Genomic DNA, 17,769 nt, shown 5'->3' with positions numbered 1-17,769 from the left:
CAGCAATGCGCTTTTCTTAAATCATAACCCGTTTGGCGATGTTGAAGTAGGCTGTGAATCGATGATAAATTAACAGGCATCGCATTGATTACATGCAACGCAGGACAAGCTAGTTAACCTAGTATCATCAATCATGTGTAGCTAACTAGTGATTATGTGAAGATTGATTGTTTTTTATAAGATACATTCAATGCTAGCTAGCAACTTACCTTGGCTCCTTGCAACCTACTAGGTCCTTTTGACGCTGCACTCGCGTAAAAGGCCGTCAAGCCTGCCACAGTTTCCTCGTGGATTGCAATGTAATTGGCCATAATCGGCCTCGAAAAAGGAAGGTTACCGATTCTTATGAAAACTTGAAATCGTCTCTAATTAAATCGGGATTAATCGGTCGACCTCTAGCAGGAAAGAGATGAAACGTGGATCAAAAAGGCATGGGCTTGCCTTGGGCTCCGTTTCAACATATCCTTTTTTTATATGACAGGGGTTCCACACGTTGTCGTGACACAAGTTGTGTGGGAAAAATATGATTTGTATTTTATTTTTTATATTTCCATTATATTCTTAGCCTTTGGTGTTGATTGTGATCAGGTTAGCCTAAGTCTGTCTTGTCTATTTAATTAACAAAATAACTATTGATTTCATGTGAATATGCCAATCTATTATTTTTAAAATACATTTTATTATCGTGTTTCTTAGGACCTGCCTAAAATGAATTAATAATGGATTTTTTGGGTAATGGTGTATATTCAATGGATTTATTAAAATAGTCCACCCACATGGGACTACATCTCCTCCCACTCCAGCCAGTATATGCATGGAGATATAAAATTATTATCCTGGCAAGAATGTGGTAAATGAATTGGGCTCTAAAAAAACATTGACCGATTAATCTATTTTTTTTTTTACAGGCAACATGCCGTAAAGTCTGTCTGTAAAGGGCATACGTATGTCTTTTTTATTTTAAAGATTATTTCTCGCTGATATGAAAGATAAGGGGCATGTCAACATATGTTTAGAAAACCGGTTTGAAAGCTTTGACTATTTGCTTTTCTAAAACACAACGTCGAAATTGTAGTTCGCATGGGGCCAAATGTGGGAAAATGTAAACGCTGAAACCCCTATATATGGAGAAGGATTTTCGAGCGCTATTACTTCGCTAGCTAGAGCATTGATATTTTCGATTCTCGTTGAACTATTACCTACCTAGACACCATGATAGCTACATGACTTTCACATGTATAGAAAGTATGGGTAGTGTCGTGGCCTTCACCTGTCAACACAGAAACATTGAAACTTTTTCGAGCTAGCAAGCTAGACCAAGCTAGCAACTAACGTTAGCTGTCTAGCTTAATCATAGCTAATTCATAGGTTCAAGCAAATGTAATTCATAGGTTCAAGGAAGTGCAATATGCAACTACAAACCATTATATAAGGTATGAAAGTATAAATAGAGACCTGTGTTTGCGGATCAGGTTGTTCAGAAGATGCCATCTTTCCCAGCCTACTCCTCTTCAAATCGATTCATTCGGGAACGATTGCTTAGGCCTGAATAAGGACGACTGGACTAAAACTCCGACATTATGTTTTTTTTCGTTCCTTCTATTATGTTGAGGCAATATAGTAAATATTATTTTCTGATTAGATCTATATAGATATATAAATCAGTGGAGATTGCTGAGGGGAGTATTTGATACTATTTGATACTCTATTCTACTCATTCCTCTCCAGCCATTACCACGAGCCCGTCCTCCCCAATTAAGGTGCCACCAACCTCCTGTGATATATATATATATATATATATATATATTTATATATATATATATATATATATATATATATATATATATATATATATTTATTTATTTATTTATTTTTTTCCTTATTCAACTTTGTTCAAAATCAGGTCCGTTTGACTTTAAATAGCAAAACACTACATTTCCCATGAGGGGTTAGTTCCAAGCTCAGGACTTCCGTTTTTGCGGATATGTCAAGAAGGTGCATACCGTAAACGACTGTTAGGTTTGGTTTGGTTTAGATATATATATATTTTTAATGTATTTTATTTTTTATATGCATTTATTTTATTAATTTTCTAAATCAGAACTTTGATTTTAAATCGCATAACACTACATTTCCCATGACATCATGTCAGGACTTCCGTGTTCGCGTTTGAATCGGCCAAGAAGGTGCATGCAGTAAACTTCCGTAAGGTTATTTAACTTTCGGCATAACAAAAGAGTGATGTCTGAACTAAAACCTTGTAAGGTGTGTAATTTTACGCGACAACAATCATACGGTTTGGTTGTTCCTTCTCTGGACCAACTAAAGATTAAAGGTACGCTAATGAATGTTGTAAACAGCTGTCTAGCCAACCACAACTAGCTAAGTTAGCTAGCTAAGGTTAGATAGCTACAGAAAAGTTAGTTATCTTTGCGTGTGTTATAATAGTTTTGGTAGCTACTATAGATAGTATCCCTGATGAGCTGGGAGCATGCATTCCTCCTTAATGAAGACAAGTCATTGTAACTACGTGTCATATAAATAAAACCCAAATGCAGAATACATTTTTCTAGCCTAGCGCCAGGTAGGTAGGTATCTGTATGTAGCAGCATACGTTGCCACTGTATCAGCTGTTAAATCATATAATGTTTACAGTATCTATTATTCGTTCATTGGGAAATCAACTGGCAGTCAACTATGATCTCTAATCTTCGTGAATCATCATTACATTCTGGAAACTGTATGAGCAACATTTTGCTCTGTGTGCTCTACATATTCGACTTGTACAAACTTGATTGAATTAGATATGGCACCTCAGCAGACCGAGGTAAAATTAGTTGTATACTGGATATTCGGTGTATATCTGTTTTCTCTAGTCAATGGCTATTGAACCAACCATGCCATGACTATGAAGATAGTATATTCGGGAATCAGGGGTGGATGGAGAACAATCCATACTTTTTTTCTTGTTTGTTTTTTGGGATATCGCCAAGGTCCTATCTGATAAGGAATATTTTCTAAGTAAGAGAACATTACACCTTTTAATTTGTTTTTACATTTAACCTGTCTTCTCTTGAGACAAAAGTATTTTACTTTAAGATATGAATTGCCACAATTATGTTTGTTCTTAAAATTATGTATTTTATTAAAACATAAAGTAAATAGCCTGAATTATCTTGAAAAAAATGTTATATTTTTAAATCATACAAATAGGAAAACGTGTCTCTAAAATAATCAGTTGTTCATTTAAGTTCTGGGCCCATACATGTTAAAGGGAAATGTTTTAAAAAATATATATATATTCATAATCTCCAGTACCACCCCAACATCAACATCCAATGACATTGGTGTGCATAGTGTGCTTTTAACCAGTTACAAGTAGACATTGCCTACTAATTGTCTGCTAATTGGTTTATATCATTGGAAGCACTTGTCATCCTCTATTGTTTTACTACTAAACATAGACATGTGCCACTTTAACATATGTTGATGTTGGGGTGGTGCTGGAGATGACAAACATTAAGTTGAACTATTTAGACACTTTTTTTATTTCACCTTTATTTAACCAGGTAGGCCAGTTGAGAACAAGTTCTCATTTACAACTGCGACCTGGCCAAGATAAAGCAAAGCACTGACACAAACAACAACAGAGTTACACATGGAATAAACAAATGTACAGTCAATATCACAATAGAAAGTCTATATACAGTGTGTGCAAATGGTGTGAGGAAGTAAGGCAATAAATAGGCCATAGTAGCGAAGTAATTATAATTTAGCAAATGAACACTGGAGTGACAGATGTGCAGATGATGGGCAAGTAGAAATACTGGTGTGTAAAATAAAGTAAATTAAAACAATATGGGGATGAGGTAGGTAGATTGGATGGGCTATTTACAGATGGGCTGTGCACAGCTGCAGCGATCAGTTAGCTGCTCTGATAGCTGATGTTTAATGTTAGTGAGGGTGATATAAGTCTCCAACTTCAGCGATTTTTGCAATTCGTTCCAGTCATTGGCAGCAGAGAACTGGAAGGAAAGGCTGCCAAAGGAGGTGTTGGCTTTGGGGATGACCAGTGAGAACCTGCTGGAGCGCATGCTACCGGTGGGTGTGGTTATCGTGACCAGTGAGCTGAGATAAGGTGGAGCTTTACCTAGCGAATACTTATAGATGACCTGGAGCCAGTGGGTCTGGCGACGAATATGTAGCGAGGGCCAGCCGACGAGAGCATACAGGTCGCAGTGGTGAAAGTGGTATATGGGGCTTTGGTGACAAAACGGATGGCGCTGTGATAAACTGGATCCAATTTGCTGAGTAGAGTGTTGGAGGCTATTTCGTAAATGACATCGCCGAAGTCGAGGATCGGTAGGATAGTCAGTTTTACGAGGGTATGTTTGGTGGCGTAAGTGAAGGAGGCTTTGTTGCAAAATAGGAAGCTGATTCTAGATTTAATTTTGGATTGGAGATGTTTAATATGAGTCTGGAAGGAGTGTTTACAGTCTAGCCAGACACATGGGTATTTGTAGTTGTCCACATATTCTAAGTCCGAACCTTCCAGAGTAGTGATGCTAGTCGGGCGGGTGCGGGCAGCGATCGGTTGAAAAGCCTGCATTTAGTTTTACTAGCGTTTTAAGAGCAGTTGGAGGCCTAAGGAGTGTTGTTATGGCATTAAAGCTCGTTTGGAGGTTTGTTAACACAGTGTCCAAAGAAGGGCCAGCTGTACACAGAATGGTGTCATCTGCGTAGAGGTGGATCAGGGAATCACCTGGAGCAAGAGCGACATCGTTGATATATACAGAGAAAGGAGTCGGCCCAAGAATTGAACCCTGTGGTACCCCCATAATGACTGCCAGAGGTCCGGACAACAGGCCCTCCGATTTGACACACTGAACTCTGAGAAGTCTGAGAAGAGTTGGTGAACCAGACAAGGCAGTCATTTGAGAAACCAAGGCTGTTCAGTCTGCCCGATAAGAATACAGTGTGCAATCCGGTTTCCGAGCTGGTCAGCCATGCTCAAGGTGCACCTCAGCCACGCTCAAGGTACTAAACAATATCATAACCGCCATTGTGCAGCCGTCTTCATCGGCCTGGCCAAGGCTTTCGACTCTGTCACCGTACCTCGACAGAGTCGAAAGCCTTGGCCAGGTCGATGAAGACGGCTGCACAGTACTGTCTTTTATCAATGGCGGTTATGATATCGTTTAGTACCTTGAGCGTGACTGAGGTCACCTTGAGCGTGGCTGACCAGCTCGGAAACCGGATTGCACAGCGGAGAAGGTACGGTGGGATTGAAAATGGTCAGTGATCTGTTTGTTAACTTGGCTATCGAAGACTTTAGAAAGGCAGGATGGGTTTGGGTCTAGATTGTCACCCCCTTTGAAGAGGGGGATGACCACGGCAGCTTTCCAATCTTTAGGAATCTCGGAGGATACGAAAGAGAGGTTGAACAGACTGGTAATAGGGGTTGCAACAATAGAGGCGGATAATTTTAGAGAGGGTACAGGTTTTGCAGCTCTTTCAGAACATCTGCTATTTGGGTGAAGGAGAAGCTGGGGAGGCTTGGGCAAGTAGCTGTAGGGGTAGCCAGGTTGAAAGCATGGCTAGCCGTAGAGAAATGCTTATTGAAATGATTGATATTGTGGATTTATCGGTGGTGACAGTGTTTCCTAGCCTCAGTGCAGTGGGCAGCTGGGAGGAGGTGCTCTTATTTTCCATGGACTTTACAGTGTCCCAAAACATTTTGGAGTTAGAGCTACAGGATGCAAATTTCTGTTTGAAAAAGCTAGCCTTTGCTTTCCTAACTGACTGCGTGTATTGGTTCCTGACTTTTCTGAAAAGTTGCGTATCGCGGGGACTATTCGATGCTAGTACAGGAAGTTTTTGTGCTGGTCGAGGGGGGTCAGGTCTGGAGTGAACCAAGGGCTATATCTGTTCTTAGTTCTATAAAAAAAAAATGAAAGGGCATGCTTATTTTAGATGGTGAGGAAATTACTTTTAAAGAACGACCAGGCATCCTCTACTGACGGGATGAGGTCAATATCCTTCCAGGATACCCGGGCCAGGTTGATTAGAAAGGCTTGCTCGCAGAAGTGTTTTAGGGAGCGTTTGACAGTGATGAGGGGTGGTCGTTTGACTGCGAACTCATAACGGAAGCAGGCAGTGATCGCTGAGATCAGCAGAGGTGAAAACAGCAGTGGATTTGGAGGGCAAGTTGGTCAGGATAATATTTATGAGGGTGCCCATGTTTACGGATTTGGGGTTGTACCTGGTGGGTTCCTTGATAATTTGTGTGAGATTGAGGGCATCTAGCTTAGATTGTAGGACTGCCAGGCTGTTAAGCATATCCCAGTTTAGATCACAGAACGAACTCTGAAGATAGGTGGGGGGCAATCTATTCACATATGGTGTTCAGGGCACAGCCGGTAGCTAAGGGGGGTCTATAACAAGCGGCAACATTGAGAGACTTATTTCTGGAGAGATGGATTTTTTAAAATTAGAAGCTCGAACTGTTTGGGCATAGACCTGGAAAGTATGGCAGAACTTTGCAGGCGATCTCTGCAGTAGATTGCAACCTCTCCCCCTTGACGGAAAATGTTGGGGATGGAAATCTCCGAATATTTGGTGGCCTTCCTAAGCCAGGATTCAGACACGGCAAGGACATCAGCATTAGCGGAGTGTGCTAAAGCAGTGAGTAAAACAAACTTAGGGAGGAGGCTTCTGATCTTAACATGCATGAAACCAAGGCTTTTACGGTTACCTCTCTTACTGTCATTGAGTAACGATAAGAGAGCTTGCATCTCTGGATGCACTAGTTATGCTGGGTGAGGTCACCGCATGTGTGGGAGGTGGGACAAAGGAGGTATCTGAGGCATGTTGAGTGGGACTAGGGGCTCCGCAGTAAACTAAAACAATGATAACTATCCTAAACAACAGTATACAAGGCATATTGATATTAGAGAGAGACATAAAGCAATCACAGGTGTTGATTGGAAGAGCTAGCTAAGACAACAAGAGGAAGAGAACAACATCAGTTAAATCAAATAATTTGTATTTGTAACTATCTTTATGAATTGTAGTATGTCATTTATACAACATTTTAAAGAAAAACCTGTTTAACAACTAACCCACATTTCTTCTTAAAGAATCTTGTAAGAGTCTGCTGACTAACGCAGGCTTCAAGCTTCCTTTTAAGTAATTTTTTTGCAGGTAATCGCCATAAAGACTACCAGTATGCAAATTAGTCATTCATTTGACTGCCTATCTTACCGATGCGATTCGTTAGGCTACTGACGAGTCACTAAAATAGCAACCAAAAAACAGCATTGTGTGTGTTTGTGGAAAGAAAGACAAAGATCATAGACCATAGCTATGATTGTAGCTGCTTGTCCTTGTTATGGGGCAGCACATAGTCATGGCACACCATTTATATAAGAGCTATTAACGATTTGAAATCTTAAATCTTACTTTTTTTAAATATTTGATGTAATAAAAACATTGTGAATTGTTTTCCATCCATCCCTGAATCAAAATATACCATCTTCATAGCCATGGAAGGCTTGGTTCAATAGCTAGTGATGAAGTGAACCAAAAATCCAATATAAAACACATTTTACCTCAAACCTCTATGGGACTTCCCTTAAATTCCTAAAATGCTACTCACGAGGCGTGGTGCTGTCTTAACAAAGCTCACATCCCTGGCCTGGACACAAGATCTAGAATACTACTAGATAATAAGTATAATCATGTGTTTTGTGGAAATACATACAGTGCCTTCAGAAAGTATTCACACTCCTTGACCTTTTCCACATTTTGTTGTGTTACAGCCTGATTTTAAAATGGATTAAGTTGAGATTTTGGGTCACAGTGCAATAATAGTGTTTTAATATGATTTTTGAATGACTACCTCATCTCTGTACCAGACACATACAATTATCTGTAAGGTTCCTCAGTCGAGCAGTGAATTTCAACCACAAAGACCAGGGAGGTTTTCCAAAGCCTCGCAAAGAAGGGCACCTATTGGAAGATGGGGGGATTGTTATTTTAAACAACAGACATTGAACATCCCTTTCAGCATGGGTGAAGTTATTAATAACACTTTGGATGGTGTATGTATACACCCGGTCACTATAAAGATACAGGCATCCTTCCTGACTCACTTGCCGGAGAGGAAGGAAAACTGCTCAGGGATTTCACCATGACGCCAATGTTGACTTTAAAACAGAGTTTAATATCTGTGATAGGATGAATCAACAACATTGTAGTTAGTCTACAATACTAACCTAACTGACAGAGTGAAAAAGGGGAAGCTTGTAAAGATATTCCAAAACATGCATCCTGTTTTGAATACATAGCGTTATCTTTGGGTCAAACACATCACTCAGTACCACTCTTCATATTTCCAAGCATGGCGGTGGCTGCATCGTTATTTATATAGCCCTTCTTACATCAGCTGATATCTCAAAGTGCTGTACAGAAACCCAGCCTAAAACCCCAAACAGCAAGCAATACAGATGTAGAAGCATGGTGGCTAGGAAAAACTCCCTAGAAAAGTCAAAACCTAGGAAAAAACCTAGCTAGGTACCAGGCTATGAGGGGTGGCCAGTCCTCTTCTGGCTGTGCTGGGTGAAGATTATATTAGGACATGGCCAAGACCAGCATGGTCAAACAGCAAGGAGTCATCATGCCAGGTAGTCCTGGGGCATGGTCCTCCGAGAGAGAGAATTAGAGCGAGCATACTTAAATTTGCATGGCTTCACCATGTTTCATCGAAATGTACAGCTGTGTGTCATCCGCATAGCAGTGAAAGTTACCATTATGTTTACGAATGACATCCCCAAAAGGTAAAATATATATTGAAAACGATAGTGGTCCTAAAATGGAACCTTGAGTAACACCGAAATTTACAGTTGATTTGTCCGACAGATAAGATCTAAACCAGGCCAGAACTTGTCCACGAGGGCAGATGCAGAGCCTCGGTCTGACTCCATTAAGAGGTCATTTACAACCATCACAAGTGCAGTCTCAGTGCTATGATGGGGTCTAAAACCAGCCTGAAGCATTTTGTATACATTCTTTGTCTTCAGGAAGGCAGTGAGTTGCTGCGCAACAGCCTTTTCTAAAATGTTTGAGAGGAATGGAAGATTCGATATAGGCCGATAGTTTAAAAAAAAAAAATTCTGGGTCAAGGTTTGGCTTTTTCAAGAGAGGCTTTATTACTGCCACTTTTAGTGAGTTTGGTACACATCTGGTGGATAGAGAGCCGTTTATTATGTTCAACATAGGAAGGCCAAGCACAGGAAGCAGCTCTTTCAGTAGTTTAGTTGGAATAGGGTCCAGTATGCAGCTTGAAGGTTAAGAGGCCATGATTATTATCATCATCATTGTGTCAAGAGATATAGTACTAAAACACTTGAGCGTCTCCCTTGATCCTAGGTCCTGGCAGAGTTGTGCAGACTCAGGACAACTGAGCTTTGGAGGAATACGCAGATTTAAAGAGGAGTCCGTAATTTGCTTTCTAATAATCATGATCTTTTCCTCAAAGAAGTTCATGAATTTATTACTGCTGAAGTGAAAGCCATCCTCTCTTGAGGAATGCTGCTTTTTAGTTAGCTTTGTGACAGTATCAAAAATACATTTTGGATTGTTGTTATTTTCTTCTTCGATACTGCACGGTACTGTCTTTCCAAGCTAGTCGGAAGACTTCCAGTTTGGTGTGGCACCATTTCTGTTCCAATTATCTGGAAGCTTGCTTCAGAGCTCGGGTATTTTCTGTATACCAGGGAGCTAGTTTCTTGTGACAAATGTTTTTAGGGGTGCATCTAGGGTATTGCGCAAGGTTAAATTGAGTTCCTCAGTTAGGTGGCTAACAAATTTTTGGGTAGGCAGAGGGAGTCTGGAAGGGCATCAAGGAATCTTTGGGTTGTCTGAGAATTTTATAGCATGACTTTTGATTATCCTTGGTTGGGGTCTGAGCAGATTTGTTGCGATTGCAAATGTAATAAAATGGTGGTCTGATAGTCCAGGATTATGAGGAAAAACATTAAGATACACAACATTTATTCCATGGGACAAAACTAGGTCCAGAGTATGACTGTGGCAGTGAGTAGGTCCGGAGACATGTTGGACAAAACCCACTGAGTGGATGATGGCTCTGAAAGCCTTTAGGAGTGGGTCTGTGGACTTTTCCATGTGAATGTTAGTCATCAAAACTTTGAATATTATCTGCTATGACTACAAGGTCCGATAGGAATTCAGTGGGGAATGCTGTGTATGGCCCAGGAGGCCTGTAAACAGTAGCCATAAAAAAGTGAGTAGGCTGCATAGATTTCATGACTAGAAGCTCAAAAGACGAAAGCATCGTTTTTTATTTTTTTGTAAATTTAAATGTGCTATCGTAAATGTTAGCACCACCTCCGCCTTTGTGGGATGCGCAGGGGATATGGTCACTAGTGTAACCAGGAGGTGAGGCCTCATTTAACACAGTAAATTCATCAGGCTTAAGCCATGTTTCAGTCAGGCCAATCACATCAAGATTATGATCAGTGATTAGTTCATTGACTATAACTGCCTTGGAAGTGAGGGATCTAACATTAAGTAGCCCTATTTTGAGATGTGAGGTATCACAATCTCTTTCAATAATGGCAGGAATGGAGGAGGTCTTTATTCTAGTGAGATTGCTAAGGCGAACACTGCCATGTTTAGTTTTGCCCAACCTAGGTTGAGGTACAGACACGGTCTCAATGGGGATAGCTGAGCTGACTACACTGACTGTGCCAGTGGCAGACTCCACTAAGCTGGCAGGCTGGCTAACAGCCTGCTGCCTGGCCTGCACCCTATTTAATTGTGGAGCTAGGGGAGTTAGAGCCCTGTCTATGTTCGTTATGGGTATGCTTGTCATTGAAAAGGACTAGGGAGTTTTTTAGGATAAAAATAAATGGAATAGAGCTAATCACAAGCAAAATCCTAGAGGAAAACCTGGCTGTCTGCTTTTCAACATATACTAGAAGACAAATTCACCTTTCAGCAGGACCATGACCAAAAACACAAGGTCAAAATACACTGGAGTTGCTTCAAGACAACATTTAATGTTCCTGAGTGGTCTGGTTACAGTTTTAGCCGAAATCGACTTGAACATCTATGGCAGACTTGACAATGGCTGTCTAGCAATGATCAACAACCAATTTGACAGAGCTTGAATAATGTGAAAATGTTGTACAATCCAGGTGTGCAAAGCTCTTAGAGACGTACCTAGAAAAGACTCACAGCTGTAATCGCTGCCAAAGGTGATTCTAACATGTATTCACTCATGAATTTCAATACTTATGTAAATGAGGTATTTCTGTATTTGATTTTTCAATACATTTGCAACAGTTTCTAAAAACATGATTGTCATTATGGGGTATTATGTGTAGATGGGTGAGAAACTAATCTATTTAATCAATTTGGAATTCAGGCTGTAACACAACAAAATGAGGAGTAAGTCAAGTGATATGAATACTTTCTGAATGCACTGTAGCTAGATAATAATGCAAGTAAGTACTGTACCAAACTAACAGTGATGTAAATAGGGGCGGCAGGTAGCCTAGTGGTTAGAGCATTGGGCCAGTAACTGAAAGGTTGCTAGATCGAATCCCCAAGCTGAAAAGGTATAAATCTGTCGTTCTGCCCCTGAACAAGGTAGTTAACCCACTGTTCCTAGGCCATCATTGTAAATAAGAATTTGTTCTTAACTGACTTGCCTCGTTAAATAAAGGTTAATAAAAAAAATCAACTGGGGTGTAAACTCTGATCGCTGGTCTGCAAAAAGTAGAAAATTGATGGGCAAAAAGAAAACGTTGGTAAACTGTGTTTACCCTCCGCTACACAACTGCAAACTACAAATGAAAGATGGCAACACACTTCATCTAGGCCTATTACACTCCAGTGAGCATGCAGAAGTGCAATGTTCCACTTAATTGTCTCTCAGCCACAAATGGTGCCCTGCACTGATTCTGCATTCATCCCTGTCAGGTGCTTCTGATATCAATAAGTTAGCAAAGGTTAGCTTAAAGGGCTATGGGTTTCAGGGAATCCCCCTGGGGTAGGTTTTGCCTATTGTGACTTTTGTCATCACACTGTTTTCTGACCATTTATATTCATGAAGTGCTCATGACACTCATGCAGGTGGTATAATCAGGGTGTCAAGGCTAAATACTGCTACGCATATAGATGTCATTACATTATTACATTTCTAAGTTATGAGTGATGCATGCTATGAAGCTCTTGTTATGGTGGCAAGTTCAAGTAAAGTGTCAGTAATCATTCATTCCATATACATGTTTATGTACCTGCACTTTTCTGTAATTCTACCTCCCAGGAAGCGAATCTCTTGGGTTTAGCCCAAGTACCTCCGTCTCTGTGGTATTAGAAGATGATGGGACAATAGTTGAAGATGAGGCCTATTTCTTGTGCTTACCTACAAACACAAAGTTTATGCTCTTGCATGAAAAAGAGACGTGGGCCCCACTACGAAGAAGTAAGCTTTTTCTGTTCTGTCAATGCAAATATGTATTGTCATATTAGGCTATAGTCATTGTTTAAGCCTACTATTGTGTGATCCGTCATTTTGCGGTTTATAAGTTGATCTATCTGCAGTTTGAGCCAACCTCTTGGGAAAGCACATCCTCTGACATTCTATGCCTATATTGCAAGAGTATGTTTGTTTCTTTGCTTGTTTTTTGGGCTAACTAGTTAAAGACCAAACTCTGTTCTTTGATTCCTCGGCATTGGTCATCTGTTTTAGCTCTCCCAGGTTGCATTCCCATACTAACGCATAGTGATTTTATACCATGCTACTATAGTTGATGGTGGCACAGCTTGGATGACCAGGGAGTCTGTGAATCTTGAGAGCGATGCTGTGGACAGCTCAGTCAGTGGGATCGAGCCCTGGTTCTACCTGGCCCAGCAACTCAAGAAGGACTTGGCCAGCATCATACTGATGTCGGAGGCAGACTTACAAGTAGGGTAACTTCAATAACATTTCCACCTCCATCCCCCCTCTCACATTTAAATGTATGAATATAGAATATCTTGTTAAAGTTATGTCCTATTCCATCAGATAAAAACAACATTTATGGCTACAGCGGGTATGGTACAAATATTGTGTATACTACTTCAATACAAAGCCCTCTTTGCATTATGTTTATGTGCTTGAGGATAGCTGTATGTGTAATAGCGAGAATAACTATACATGTTGCGTGTTCCAGACCCTAGTGGACGTGCCTTGTTTAGAGCTGGCCTCAGCCCTGGGCTTCCCGGAGAGGAAGGCGCTGAATCTCCAGGACACTCTACAGAGAGTGTTGGACCGCAGGGAGGAAGAGCGACAGTCCAAGGAACTGCTCCAGCTCTACCTCAAGGCAGTGGAGAGAGAAGACAGTCAAGAGGCAGAGCCTAGAAATGACGGTGAGAGCGCTATCAGGAATAAAATGGGATCAATCTGTTAGAAGATCCACCTATGTGAGTGGAAATGCCATTTGAAATGAGGGAAGGCATTTTAACTTCAACTCAAAAGTTGTGTTAGTTTATGTAAAAGCAGTGTGTGGCTTTTTTGTCACTAGATGGAGACATTCTTTAAGCAATAGACAACTAGCCCTGAAATATTGCTTCTAAACCTCTGGCTCAGCCAAGTTGTGTTGTGATCGTGTTCTACCATAACCCATGTCTCACAGGGTCAGGTGATGTGGATGTGACAGACGGGCTGGTGGTAGATTCGGCATCAGGATTCATGTCCAGAACGCTGATGGTTCTCAAGGGTAAAACGAGCCCTGAGACCAGGCTCTCCAATGAGGAGCTGCAGGTATGTCACAAAGACCAACGGCTAAACGCTGCATTTGGTTATACAGGATCATATTAATAGACTAAAGTGGACCCCTCTCCTTGTCTACTCGCTCCTTGTCTACTCTCCTTAATCTGCATTGATATGAAAGGGCATGCATTGTGAAAACAAAGTCCCTGGTAGGTATCCACAGTATTACAGTGATATGTCCTAAGTTATTCAGTTTAGTGCACAGAAAAAAACACACAGGAGAGAAATACTTTCCATTATTGAGATGCACTGGATTGCGTCCCAATTCTCCTGAAAGGGTTCACTTCTCCCCACGTATTTTAAAGCATTCGATTAGTGTAAGCATAGGTTAGAGGGAGTTTATTACACAGCTCCTTCCCTTTTAAATCCATGAAGGGAAGTGAACAAACGCACAGTTAAGGTAGAAGGGTAGAGAATTTGGACGCATGAAATTGTTTCCTTTCCACCACATGAGGGAAATGGGAAGGCTACTACAGTATATGTGAGAATTTCTATATTCTGTCCACTTGGTGGCACTATCCCTCTGCACTCTTGATTTCAGTATACACAGCATGTGAAAATGGACTGCCTAAGTACATCTTTTATCAAGCTGTTAACTCTATCACCAAACCAAACTACATACATTTTTTTAGTACAAGTGTCTGTAAATATGCCAAGTAATCCTGACAACAACAAAAAATCTAATAACATCACTGTACACCAAGGAATTGCATTTCTTATATTGAATTCCATTTTTGTCCCAAATGTATCTGTTTGAAATCCAAGATGAAGGGCTTTTCACACCACTAAGTATACTCGGAGCCTCTTATCTCCCAAGTCAATTACCTTTGAAAACAATATCAATTACATTGAACATAATGAATGTAAGAACATTTACTTATTAAGTCCGCATTATATTAATCCAATGTGATCCATTGACATTCATGAACCATGAGCAACTAATGCAAATCTCTGCCATGTCTATACAGCGCAGAGACTATCCTATCCCCCATCTCTGCACTTCTGTCTTTCTCAGAATAGATTGCAGTTCTGATTTTAGCTGTATACAACATGAAATAAACCAAACCAAAATGTTGTCAACTGCAGATGGTGGTGAACAAAGGTGCACGGGCCATGGAGCAAGTCCTGGGCTGGGACTCTGAGAGGACATTGGTGCTGCTGCAGGCATGTGAGGAGCAACTGAGCAGGCGGCTCCAGCAGGTTCAGGCCATGCAGTACCTCCGTAGCCACACACAAGAACAGGCCAGCACGCAGCCCTCCGACAAGAGCCAAGCCACACAAGCCAAGCGCAGCAAGTAAGGAGTAGGGAGAAATTGCCACTACACGCTGATCTTTGGTGAGTTTAGCGTTTTCCCACTTATGGTTAGGATTAGGGAAGGGGAAACTGATCCTAAATCTGTACTTAGGGAAACTTCACCCCAGAGCCAGCTAGTAATACCCCTCTGTCTCTGACCACAGAACACACACTATCTGCCTTAAGACTGAGACGATAAGTATTTGGATGGTGAAGCATTTTTTCTTGAAATCGAACAATGACCATGAGGTTAAAGTGCACACTGTGAGCATTAACTTGAGGGTATTTATCTATATTAGGTGAACCATGTAGAAATTCGGTCACTTTTTGTACATGGTCCCCCCCAATTTACTTATTTGTGTGTTTAAAGTAGTAAAATGTTAAGTATTTGGTCCCATATTTGTAGCACACAAAGACTACATCAAGCTTGTGACTACAACTATGTTGTGAATAATGATGAGTGGGAAAGTTACAGATGCAAAAATATCATTCCCCCAAGGAATACTAACCTCTCACCATTATAATAACAGGGGAGGTTAGCATTTTTTTGGGGGGGTATGATATTTGTGCAACCTAACTTTCTCACTCATTGCTCATGTTTCATTCAGGATTATCCATAATCATGGTAGCATCCACATTCATGTAAAAGTGTTAGAAATTCTGTTTTTATTTAAAATAAAAAAGACGAAATTCTGTTTTTATTTACAATAAAAATGACGCAATACATTATTTACCATTCATTTCTAATGGGCACAAATAATCTGAAACACAACCAAACCAAAAAGCAAATGCATCCACCAAGTTTGTAGAGTCAAAATCTTGATGTAATTATTGCGTGCTAGGAATATGGGACCGAATACTAAACTTTTGACTACTTTAATAAACATATATAAGTGAATGTGTCGTAATACCTTTGGTATCCTAAAATCGGGGGACTGTGTACAAAAAGTGCTGTAATTTCAAATTAAATCTGACAGTCTGCACTTTACCTCATAGTAATTGCTTGATTTCAAATCCAAACTTTGAGTATAGAGCCAAAATAAGAATAAATGCTTCACTGTCCCAATAATTACGGAGGGCACTGTATATCGCCTCCTGGTATCAATAAATGCTCATAAACGCTGACATTATTTGCCAAATGGCTTTGGTGCCCCTTTTATGAGTAAACCACATGATGGCTATCTCTTTAGGTACATTAAGTAGAAGTGTTATTAGCATAGGTAGATGTTAATGACCAGAACAATTAGGGATGGACCAACTGTGCAACCCTTTTGATATGTTGTCTTGTTCTACTCCTCTGGTACTTTACCTACTCAGGAGCAAAGTGTGACACAATACCTGATTCTTGCCCCTGGAAGCTGTAACAAAATGATGGTTGATGTTAACTTAAATTGTAAGCAAATACCTTGGACAATCCATTTGTGGTCAAAGATTAGTAACCCAGTAATCTGTTGACATTATATTTAATCCTATTTTCCTGAAGATTTAAAATGAGAGCTAATTGTTCCATTCCTGTCAATTTTGTATCCTGAATCGTTGATATGCCTCCTAAAACCTTGCCAAATACTTAGCCTATTTCTTCGGCCTATTTTGCTTTCCCTTTTGACTCTACTTGTTTTGACTGCTCTGCATATTATTAACCAATATACATCAAATATAACTATCGATCTGTACTTAAACCCTGTATATTTAGGAATGTTAATGTAAGAAAGGATATCAGATTTGATATGTAATTGTGATGTAAGCGTGCATCTGTGTAGTGTGGGCCCATGTGAGCTATCTGGTTGTATTGACAGGACATCCTTGTTAATAGAACAGACTTAAAGGGCTGTAAGATCACATTTGAAACCAGCCGTTTACAACAAGGACATGGGGCCAGCAAGGAGGCACATGTCATGACAATGAGATGTCAACAGCTTTATATATACAGAAAAAGTGTATTGAAGGCATTTATGGTGACAAATGGATGGGGAAACATGTTATCTTCACCTGTATTATGATGTGATTCTTGTACTCCACGTGAATATTAATTGAAATGCTCTGAAGTCCGCTACGCACTCGTTATTGCTTCCAATGTTCCTTGAAAGAAAAAGGTGTGTGTTCAGTTTGAAATGGTGCATCTTGGGAGCCCTCTGTATGAAATGAATGAACATGTACGTACTGTACATATATTTTTATCATTGAGCCACAGAGTTGTGTAATCAAAGTTTTGCATTGTGATTAATGAGGCTTTTTTTAATGGAACTGTTTCAAATGGAACTGACGTGGCAAGCGGAGTGTGTTAAGTATGACAGCTTTTCTACAATAAAGCGCACAATCCTGACATCACTGTGTTTTCATTCACAACTTTTTCATATACTGCTTGTTATTTTTTCCAGGGTATATAAAAATGTGCTTCCCATCCATGGACAGAAGAATGTAATGCTGTGTGTTTTTTAATGAGCTAAAGGAGTATAGAGGATGACCTCAGGAAGACGAGAGGAAGGCCAATATAGGACATTTGATCCACCATTAAATGGTCAACTTAACTCACGGCTTGTGATGCCAAGATACTCTTCTCCGTATCGTCGATATATTGGTCCAGAAAAAAAAACGTTATGGATTGTTGATATTCAATAAAGTAATTTTATACGTC

The 17,769-nt window shown here is 40.2% G+C and overlaps 2 protein-coding genes across 2 annotated transcripts in view; one reads left to right on the top strand and one right to left on the bottom strand.

The window, feature by feature from the left end:
• pex14 (peroxisomal biogenesis factor 14) overlaps positions 1 to 1,793 on the bottom strand; it is a 98,685-nt gene extending 96,892 nt beyond the window's left edge. Inside the window, exon 1 of the mRNA XM_020506400.2 lies at positions 1,456 to 1,793. Coding sequence (XP_020361989.1) covers positions 1,456 to 1,491 — 36 coding nt within the window. The 5' untranslated portion in view covers positions 1,492 to 1,793. The remainder of the gene's footprint in view (positions 1 to 1,455) is intronic.
• A 196-nt stretch (positions 1,794 to 1,989) lies between these two features.
• Positions 1,990 to 17,459, top strand: dffa (DNA fragmentation factor, alpha polypeptide). The gene is made up of 6 exons (XM_031794210.1): positions 1,990 to 2,335; positions 12,353 to 12,511; positions 12,837 to 12,994; positions 13,242 to 13,437; positions 13,704 to 13,831; positions 14,927 to 17,459. The coding sequence occupies exons 1-6, from the start codon at positions 2,242 to 2,244 to the stop codon at positions 15,137 to 15,139; spliced, it is 948 nt and encodes a 315-aa protein (XP_031650070.1). The 5' UTR covers positions 1,990 to 2,241; the 3' UTR covers positions 15,140 to 17,459.
• Positions 17,460 to 17,769: the final 310 nt, after the last annotated feature.

Source organism: Oncorhynchus kisutch, linkage group LG17 (assembly GCF_002021735.2).
Source record: "Oncorhynchus kisutch isolate 150728-3 linkage group LG17, Okis_V2, whole genome shotgun sequence".
In the NCBI taxonomy this organism is placed as follows: Eukaryota; Metazoa; Chordata; class Actinopteri; order Salmoniformes; family Salmonidae; genus Oncorhynchus; species Oncorhynchus kisutch.
The sequence above is the reverse complement of the archived record's forward strand: the minus strand, read 5'-3'. Positions and strand labels throughout refer to the sequence as shown.

Excerpts from the sequence above, each read along its gene's own strand:
- dffa (XM_031794210.1), top strand. The coding sequence starts at position 2,242 with ATGTCTGAACTAAAACCTTGTAAGGTGTGTAATTTTACGCGACAACAA. Across the intron at positions 12,995-13,241 it reads TGTCGGAGGCAGACTTACAA|ACCCTAGTGGACGTGCCTTG; the intron begins GTAGGGTAACTT and ends TGCGTGTTCCAG. Across the intron at positions 13,438-13,703 it reads GGCAGAGCCTAGAAATGACG|GGTCAGGTGATGTGGATGTG; the intron begins GTGAGAGCGCTA and ends CATGTCTCACAG.